At 37.8% G+C, this 10818-nt stretch overlaps 1 protein-coding gene across 1 annotated transcript in view; it reads right to left on the bottom strand.

The window, feature by feature from the left end:
- Positions 1-162: 162 nt before the first annotated feature.
- LOC126812094 (ankyrin repeat and SOCS box protein 16) overlaps positions 163-10818 on the bottom strand; it is a 28495-nt gene continuing 17839 nt past the window's right edge. The window contains exons 2-6 of the mRNA XM_056099094.1: positions 9155-9776; positions 7610-7916; positions 3545-6628; positions 2103-2409; positions 163-1099 (exon numbers count right to left, since the gene is read on the bottom strand). Coding sequence (XP_055955069.1) covers positions 6177-6628; positions 7610-7916; positions 9155-9712 — 1317 coding nt within the window. The 5' untranslated portion in view covers positions 9713-9776 and the 3' untranslated portion in view covers positions 163-1099; positions 2103-2409; positions 3545-6176. The remainder of the gene's footprint in view (positions 1100-2102; positions 2410-3544; positions 6629-7609; positions 7917-9154; positions 9777-10818) is intronic.

Below are 10818 nucleotides of genomic sequence, written 5' to 3'. Positions count from 1 at the left end.
AAATTTTCCAGATAGACAAAAATACACAGACTCCAATCTTTTTAAAAGATAGTAATAATCAGCTTTGAGAGATGAACTAGATCCTTTTGGGACTGAGATATTTCTTCTAAAGGCAGGGGACAATAACCATAAGTAACTCTCATATTATAAAATGAAAAAGAATAATATCGTAAATATTCTTTAATCTTTGTAAAATTTACAAGGTAACTTTGAATAGATCACAATTGGTGGAAGACACTTTAAATCGGGTAAGACACTCTAATTTGGGGCTTTCACTTCAAAAATTTGGCTAGACAGTCAATCTTTTTGAGCAGGTCAATTTCATTGTTGTGTTTTAGCTATTACAGATTAATGAAATTGTAAGGAATATGTGTAGACTCCAAAGTATAAAATAACTTGTAATTTAAAGATAATAAATTTTTTTCATTAAAAAAAAAATTGCCCCTTGAATTTCTTCAGAATCCAATGCTATCCCTGGTTTCAAGGTCAAATTCTTTGAAATTAGAATTGCATAGCCGTGTAAATTGACTGACAGGTAAGTTCTTCACCTGGTCAATTTCACTGCCATTCAGTCAAGACTGGCGTATGCAACTAAAACCAAAGCCCTGCTTTAAACACAGTAATAAGCATTCTGGTGTCAATAATACTCAAAAAATGTCTAAGATATGTTTTAACAGTAACATGTCTTTTAATCTCGTTGGTATCGGCAATTTCTTAACCTTTTCACAAGGCATAAGTCCCAAGAACTCTCTGACATTTTTGATGGAAATATCCAACAAGCTACGTGGATTTCTGGAACGCTGAATTAACCATTCGTGCATTTCTGGATTGTCCAACAACGCTTTGGGAATATTTCCCTTTCCAAATAAATATTTCAGATTACTGAGATTATAGCCAACGTCGTAATATAACCGGACCAAATCAAATTTTCCATCATCAACGGCAAATTCCATTGAGTCGAAAAAATATTCCATTTGTTCTCGCTTACGATAAATATTCCCTTTCATATCAAGTCTTGTATTATAGTATAATAACTGCTTGATGCAAGGGAGGTCACCCTTGGTGGTAGCTAACAAAATGGCTGTAGCTTTAGAAGCAACTGAAATATATAAGATTAAAGCCATATTAAAACTTATTTCATAACATTGAAACATCTACTGTTCCAAACAGACTAATGAAGATGGACACACACCATGCAGTGTACTATGAGGGAAATTTTGCACTAACAGCGGCCATACCGCGAAGGAGGATCTTTAACAGCCTGCAAATGTGATACATAATTCATCTGTGGTGTTTGTCCCATCAACTGACTAGTGGAACACTGGGAACCTGCATGTAAAATACTGAGGAACTTCCTCACCGAGACCCAACAGCGAGATATAGAATCAGGGACCTCCTGTTTAGTCAGTGGAGGGTTGGGTGGTCTAGTAATGAAATCATAACTCTCTGTCACTGAGTCAAGTAGCGTGGTTTCAATTCTTCGCTGTACGTGACAAGGAGTAGGGTTTGCTCCGGGTTCTTCCCATTTTTAAAGACCCCTACGTGCAAGCAAATCATTGAAATAAAAAATTGAACCATATGTTAGTCCTGAAATGACCTAGTTTGTGATGAGTGGATGTTAAACCCCATCTGTGAATGAACATCATATTCACGGTTTCCTACTGGAGTCCGCTGTAAACCAACTACATTTTTTGAAAGAGTTTATCAATTGCCTTCATACACTTATACCCCCGTCAGACTATAGGGTGGCATCCTTACTGCGCTGTTGCGAGCGTACGGCGACCAGAATATGCACAAGGTCACCGGCAAACGTGAACACAATGCAGGAAAATGTCCCCAAAAATTACAAAAAGTCACGTTCTTACAGCTTTCCAAGTCAGATTGCAGAACCCTGGCGTCTGTTCTGAACATACTCAAAACAAACGCTGTGACTAAGCAATCACTGGCGACCATGGAGACCTCAGCACAATATCTGACGTTTCCACCCTGCTTTTGCCACACTTATGGCGATCTTGATGTGCTTTGAGACAATTCTCCATTGCTGTAGCAGCGCAGTTAGGACGCCATCCCGGTCTGACTGGGGTATTACAAAAAATACTTACATGTAATATTAACATTTACTCCATGAGACAAGAAAAGTGCCACAAGAGATTCAGCCTGTCGGGAGACAGCCGTTATTAGCGGATTGCTAACTTCACACAATCCAAGGTCAAGATTTGAACCGGCTTGGATCAACATAATTATTATTGTCATCAAATCTGGATTGATGTTACGTGAATAATTCGGTCGAACTTTGGAACAGATGGCACTTGTGATAGCAGATCGTCCAGCCCCATCCAGTAAGTTAGGATCAGCACCTGCTTCTAATAACATCTCTACAGCTTTTACATATAAAGTAACAGCAGCCATCTTAAAAACAAAAAAATTAAAAATATTCTTTAATCCAGAAAATATATTTAATTAGGTATGCCTCAAAGAAATGTTAATGAAATGAAATGGGGTTTAACATCCTACTGTGCTGCTCCAAGCCAAAGAATTCTAACAGATCCACAGTGGTTTGGTATATATGATGCTTTCGCACTAACCAAAAGGTCCTGGGTTCAAACCTGGTGTTTGCTGAGAAAGATCCTCAGGATTTGCCAGTCTGGTTTCCCCATTGTCAGTGGTGCAGGACAGAGAGTCTGGCTAGGAAAAAGTATCTTGTCATTCGGATGGGATGAAAAATATGAGGTCTTATGTATACCACGTTGAAGATTCCCTGATAGTTTGAGTTACTCATGGGTTTACTCCAAGTGCTCCAGTTTCCTCCCACAAGAAAGACCCCTGTGCATGTGCTAAGCATAATAAAATAAGACATGTCTGTGATATCACCATCGGTGGAAAGAAAGAGGGAAATGGGGTTTAACGTCCACTCAACACGAACTAGGTGGTTTTGGGACTAACATATGGTTCAATTTTTATTTCAATAATTCACTTGTGCGTAGGGGTCTTTAGCAGTGTGAGCAAACCAGAGGATCTGGAGAAAACCCACGTAAAACCAGGGAATCGACACCATGCCAGTTGACTCAATGACAGACCTTATGATACAGCATGCGCATGCTAACCATTCGGCCACCCCTCCCCCACCCCAGTCGGTGGAAGTGGATATTAAACACTAATAGAAGACGAAGGACACCATACCTGTTTTACACATTCTTATGGAATAAGAAACACTAGAAAAAGATGGTGATTCAGACTTTCTATCTTTTTCATGCAAAATTACATTTCATGGATGATAATGATGCTGTTAAATCATGCTGCAAATTTACAATTTCGTGGATGATGTTGATTTTTTAAATCATGCTGCAAAAATTACAATTCTGTGGATGGTAGTGATGTTGATGATGTTCTTAGTTAAACCATGCTGCAAGAATTACAATTCTGTGAATGGTGTTGATGTTGATAACATTCTTATTTAAATCATGCTTCAAAAATTACAATTCTGTGGATGGTGTTGATGTTGATGATTTCTTGTTTAAATCATGCTGCAAAAAGTATTTTAAACCTGAAGAGCTGTTCTCTTGCTTCTCCGTTCTTTGAGATCGACATTGGCACCAGCTTCAATCAATATCTTGATTATACTGTTCAGAGAATCAGGGTCCGATTTAGAATAACAGCAAATCATTAGAGGAGTATAACCCTCGATGTTTTGAATGTCTACAAAGGCTCCATGACATAACAGCATTTTAACACAATCGACCAGTCCATTGTCAGCAGCCATATGCAATGCAGATTTACCAAAACTGTCCTGGTCATCCACAATACTTGGATCTCTGTCCAACAAACTTTCCGCAACTTCCAAGAATTGGGTCGTCACACAGTACATTAAAGGGGTCTGACCCCATTTGTCATTTATGCCAATGTAGGCTCCGGCATCCAGTAGGAGATTAACCATTTCCACCCGTCCTTTACCACAGCAGACATGTAAAATAGATTTTGTGCTGATATTCATCCGATCTTCGTATGACTCCTCAACATCAGCTCCCATCTGGATTAACTCTCGAAATCTCTCCACATCATCATCATCAGCTGCGTGATAGAGTTGACCATGTGTTAACTCCATTTCTATAGTAACCAGATGAGTTCTTTTTTAAAATCTTCACGCTTACATATTGTCCAATATTTCTCTGAAAAGAAAAAAGATTTGTTGATATCTTTAAAGAGAAATGATGTTAAAGGACAACATCATACAGTTCTTTAAATAACATCTAGAAGTCTGGTTAAAGTGGCATCATGAGAGATTGGATAAAGAGCTGACAGTTCTTGCTATAATAGTTAAAAAATAGACAATGGAAACAGAAAATGCTGAAATTTCAGTCAAATTGCTTCACTCTTCAATTTTCAGCTAGCCTCAATCATAATTACTAAAGTTAGTTCTATAATAAACAAAGTCTCGATTATCCATTTTTAAGTTAAATTATCCATCACAAAATGTATTCAAATCCACTATATATCACAGGCTAACAATGGCGTCGGGTGTTGATTATGGCCTGGATCAGTTAATTAATGTCTAATATTATAATAATTTAGATAGCATTTCAGACCTGACCTGCAATAGGCAGATTTAGCTCTTGTGTGATGTATGTTTAACTATTCATAACAAAACACAACACAAGGTATATATGGATATAACTACTAATTGGTTATTTAATAACGATGTCGCATACAGATCAGGTTACAAAACGTTATTAAATAACAGAGAAGTGGTTATATATTGTCATACAGATTAGGTCAATGTTGGATTAATTAACATGGGATATTTTATTTCAATATTTTGCTTCAGTACAGGGATTATTAACAGTGGGTGAAACCCCCAGACTGTCGCTTTTGTCCACTAGAAGCAAAAGTTATCATTTGATTAACTTAAATTTATACGCAATGTTTAAATGTCCATGGGATGATGAAGTCTATCGATTTTCAACAATTACTTGCAGAGTTATGGCCCTTGATAATTTCTCGCTGAGTTAGTAGCTCTGTCGGTACAAAAAAATAAATTTCATCTTATTTAAAGTATGGCCCCTGATCAGTGGGTCAGTAAAGTATATCTTGTTAACCAGTTCTCGGCAAAATTTCCGTCATCGCACACTGTATGGCATAAGCCAGTCTTCATTAGCCCAGTAAGTGCAGAAAAGTTGGATATTAAACCCCATTGTGAATGCTCTGATTAATTCATCATATTGACTTGTAATTTATACACATGTTTATGTTCAGGATTCTAATACGATTATCACAGACCTTATGGTCTAAAGTGCAAAGAAATGAAATGAAATGGTGTTTAACGTCCTACTGTTCTGCTCCTATACTGGGCTAATGAAGACGGGCATACGCCATACAGTGTGCTATGAGGGAAATTTTGCCCGGGCAGCGGCGCTATCATCTACTCTTATATCGAATTCCACCTGCCATAGGATCTTTTACGTGCATTCCAATGTATACACGGGACCTCGGTTTTTTGTCTCATCCGAAGGACTAGACAATTGTCCTTGTCAGGCCATCCGTCCTGCATCACTGACAAGGGGGAACCACGCCGGAACATCTGGATGAACTTTCTCGGCTAATACAGGGATTGAACACCAGACCTCCAGGATAGCGAGTCAGCGTCTGATCCCCTTCTTCGAAAGGCAGGGGACAATTACCATGAGTAACTCTCATATTAATAAATGAAAAAGGATAATATCGTAAATATTCTTTAATCTTTGTAAAATTTACAAGGTAACTTTGAATAGATCACAATTGGTGGAAGACACTTTAAATCGGGTAAGACACTCTAAGTTGGGGCTTTCACTTCAAAATTTTGCCAAGCCTTCAATCTTTTTGAGCAGGTCAATGTCATTGCTGTGTATTAGCTATTACAGATTAATGAAATTGTAAGGTATATGTGTAGACTCCAAAGTATAAGATAATGCAATTATTTTCATTAAAAAAAAAATTCTCCCTGAATTTCTTCAGAATCCAATTCTATCTCAGGTTTCAAGGTTAAATTCTTTGAAATTCTAATTTCATAGCCTTGTAAATTGTCTGACAGGTAAGTTCTTCACCTGGTCAATTTCACTGCCATTCAGTCAAGACCGGCATATGCAACTAAAACCAGAGCCCTGCTTTAAACATAGTAATAAGCATTCTGGTGTCAATAATATTCAAAAAATGTCTAAGATATGTTTTAACAGTAACATGTCTTTTAATCTCGTCGGTATCGGCAATTTCTTAACCTTTTCACAAGGCATCAGTCCCAAAAACTCTCTGACATTTTTGATGGAAATATCCAACAAGCTACGTGGATTTCTGGAACGTTGAATTAACCATTCATGCATTTCTGGATTGTCCAACAACGCTTTGGGAATGTTTCCCTTTCCAAATAAATATTTCAGATTACTGAGATTATAGCCAACGTCGTAATATAACCGGACCAAATCAAATTTTCCATCATCAACGGCAAATTCCATTGAGTCGAAAAAATATTCCATTTGTTCTCGCTTACGATAAATATTCCCTTTCATATCAAGTCTTGTATTATAGTATAATAACTGCTTGATGCAAGGGAGGTCACCCTTGGTGGTAGCTAACAAAATGGCTGTAGCTTTAGAAGCAACTGAAATATATAAGATTAAAGCCATATTAAAACTTATTTCATAACATTGAAACATCTACTGTTCCAAACAGACTAAAGAAGATGGACACACACCAGGCAGTGTACTATGAGGGAAATTTTGCAATAACAGCGGCCATACCGCGAAGGAGGATCTTTAACAGCCTGCAAATGTGATACATAATTCATCTGTGGTGTTTGTCCCATCAACTGACTAGTGGAACACTGGAAACCTGCATGGAAAATACTGAGGAACTTCCTGACCGAGACCCAACAGCGGGATATAGAATCAGGGACTCCTGTTTAGTCAGTGGAGGGTTGGGTGGTCTAGTAATGAAATCATAACTCTCTGTCACTGAGTCAAGTAGCGTGGTTTCAATTCTTCGCTGTACGTGACAAGGAGTAGGGTTTGCTCCGGGTTCTTCCCATTGTTAAAGACCCCTACGTGCAAGCAAATCATTGAAATAAAAAACTGAACCATATGTTAGTCCTGAAATGACCTAGTTTGTGATGAGTGGATGTTAAACCCCATCTGTGAATGAACATCATATTCACGGTTTCCTACTGGAGTCCCCTGTAAACCAACAACATTTTTTGAAAGAGTTTATCAATTGCCTTCATACACTTGTGCCCCCGTCAGACCAGGGTGGCGCCATTACTGTGCTGTTGAGAGCGTACGGCGACCAGAATATGTACAAAGTCACCGGCAAATGTGAACACAACACGGGAAAATGTCCCCAAAAATTACAAAACGTCGTGTTCTTACAGCTTTCCAACATACTCAAAACAAACGCTGTGACTAAGCGATCACTGGCGACCATGGAGACCTCGGCGCTAGTGCAATAGCGCCGGAGACCTCAGCACAATATCTGACCCTGCTTTTTCCACGCTTATGGCGATCTTGATGTGCCCTGAGACCATTTTCCGTGCAGTGCAGTTAGGATGCCATCCCGGTCTGACTGGGGTATTACAAAAAATACTTACATGTAATATTAACATTTACTCCATGAGACAAGAAAAGAGCAACGAGAGATTCAGCTTGTCGGGAGACAGCCGTTATTAGTGGATTGCTAACTTCACACAAGCCAAGGTCAAGGTTTGAACCAGCTTGAATCAACATAACTATTATTGTCATTAAATCTGGATTGATGTTACGATAATAAATCGGTCGAACTTTGGAACAGATGGCACTTGTGATAGCAGATCGTCCAGCCCCATCCAGTAAGTTAGGATCAGCACCTGCTTCTAATAACATCTCTACAGCTTTTACATATAAAGTAACAGCAGCCATCTTAAAAACAAAAAAAAATAAAAATATTCTTTAATCCAGAAAATATATTTAATCACGCATGCCTCAAAGAAATGTTAATGAAATGAAATGGGGTTTAACATCCTACTGTGCTGCTGCAAGCCAAAGAATTGTAACAGATCCATAGTGGCTTGGTATATATGATGCTTTCGCACTAACCAAAAGGTCCTGGGTTCAAACCTGGTGTTTGCTGAGAAAGATCCTCAGGATTTGCCAGTCTGGTTTCCCCATTGTCAGTGGTGCAGGACAGAGAGTCTGGCTAGGAAAAAGTATCTTGTCATTCGGATGGGATGAAAAATATGAGATCTTATGTATACCATGTTGAAGATTCCCTGATAGTTTGAGTTACTTGTGGGTTTACTCCAAGTGCTCCGGTTTCCTCCCACAAGAAAGACCCCTGTGCATGTGCTAAGCATAATAAAATAAGACTTGTCTGTGATACCACCATCGGTGAAAAGAAAGAGGAAAATGGCGTTTAACATCCACTCAACACAAACTAGGTCATTTTAGGACTAACATATGGTTTAATTTTTTATTTCAATAATTCACTTGTGCGTAGGGATCTTTAGCAGTGCGAGCAAACCGGAGGACCCTGAGAAAACCCATTCGAGGCCGGACTAGCAACCCTGCTCCTTGTCACGTATAACCAGGGAATCCAAACTATGCTACATGACTCAATGACAGACCTTATGATACAGCGTGCACGTGCTAACAATTTGCCCCCCCCCTTCCCCATAGGTGGAAGTGGACGTTAAACACTAATAGAAAGAAAAACACCATACCTGTTTTACAAATTCTTATGGAATAAGAAACAGTAGAAAGATGGTGATTCAGTCTTTCTATCTTTTTCATGCAAAATTAAATTTCATGGATGATAATGATGCTGTTAAATCATGCTACAAAAATTACAGTTCCATGAATGGTGTTGATGTTTATGATGTTCTTATTTAAATCATGCTGCAAAAATTACAATTCCGTGGATGGTGTTGATGTTGATGATTTTCTTATTTAAATCATGCCGCAAAAATTACAATTCCGTGGATGGTGTTGATGTTGATGATTTTCTTATTTAAATCATGCCGCAAAAATTACAATTCTTTGGATGGTTTTGATGTTTATGATGTTCTTATTTAAATCATGCTGCAAAAATTACAATTCCGTGGATGGTGTTGATGTTGATGATTTCTTGTTTAAATCATGCTGCAAAAATCATTCTAAACCTGAAGAGCTGTTCTCTTGCTTCTCCGTTCTTTGAGATTGACATTGGCACCAGCTTCAATCAATATCTTGATTATACTGGTCAGAGAATCAGGGTCCGATTTAGAATAACAACAAATCATTAGAGGAGTATAACCCTCGATGTTTTGAATGTCTACAAAGGCTCCATGACATAACAGCATTTTAACACAATCGACCAGTCCATTGTCAGCAGCCATATGCAATGCAGATTTACCAAAACTGTCCTGGTCATCCACAATACTTGGATCTCTGTCCAACAACCTTTTCGCAACTTCTAAGAATTGGGTCGTCACACAGTACATTAATGGGGTCTGACCCCATTTGTCATTTATGCCAATGTAGGCTCCGGCATCCAGTAAGAGATTAACCATTTCCACCCGTCCTTTACCACAGCAGACATGTAAAATAGATTTTGTGCTGATATTCATCCGATCTTCGTATGACTCATCAACATCAGCTCCCATCTGGATTAACTCTCGAAATCTCTCCACATCATCATCATCAGCTGCGTGATAGAGTTGACCATGTGTTAACTCCATTTCTATAGTAACCAGATGAGTTCTTTTTTAAAATCTTCACGCTTACATATTGTCCAATATTTCTCTGAAAAGAAAAAAGATTTGTTGATATCTTTAAAGAGAAATGATGTTAAAGGACAACATCATACAGTTCTTTAAATGACATAGAAGTCTGGTTAAATTGGAATTAGGTAAGATTTGATAAAGAACTGACAGTTCTCAATATAATAGTTAAAAAATAGACAATGGAAACAGAAAATGCTGAAATTTCAGTCAAATTGCTTCACTCTTCAATTTTCAGCTAGCCTCAATCATAATTACTAAAGTTAGTTCTATAATAAACAAAGTCTCGATTATCCATTTTTAAGTTAAATTATCCATCACAAAATGTATTCAAATCCACTATATATCACAGGCTAACAATGGCGTCGGGTGTTGATTATGGCCTGGATCAGTTAATTAATGTCTAATATTATAATAATTTAGATAGCATTTCAGACCTGACCTGCAATAGGCAGATTTAGCTCTTGTGTGATGTATGTTTAACTATTCATAACAAAACACAACACAAGGTATATATGGATATAACTACTAATTGGTTATTTAATACCGATGTCGCATACAGATCAGGTTACAAAACGTTATTAAATAACAGAGAAGTGGTTATATATTGTCATACAGATTAGGTCAATGTTGGATTAATTAACATGGGATATTTTATTTCAATATTTTGCTTCAGTACAGGGATTATTAACAGTGGGTGAAACCCCCAGACTGTCGCTTTTGTCCACTAGAAGCAAAAGTTATCATTTGATTAACTTAAATTTATACGCAATGTTTAAATGTGCATGGGATGATGAAGTCTATCGATTTTCAACAATTACTTGCAGAGTTATGGCCTTTGATAATTTCTCGCTGAGTTAGTAGCTCTGTCGGTACAAAAAAATAAATTTCATCTTATTTAAAGTATGGCCCTTGATCAGTGGGTCAGTAAAGTATATCTTGTTAACCAGTTCTCGGCAAAATTTCCGTCATCGCACACTGTATGGCATAAGCCAGTCTTCATTAGCCCAGTAAGTGCAGAAAAGTTGGATATTAAACCCCATTGTGAATGCTCTAATTAATTC

The sequence above is a fragment of the Patella vulgata genome, chromosome 1, assembly GCF_932274485.2.
Source record: "Patella vulgata chromosome 1, xgPatVulg1.2, whole genome shotgun sequence".
In the NCBI taxonomy this organism is placed as follows: Eukaryota; Metazoa; Mollusca; class Gastropoda; family Patellidae; genus Patella; species Patella vulgata.
This window is presented reverse-complemented; position numbering and strand designations above follow the sequence as displayed.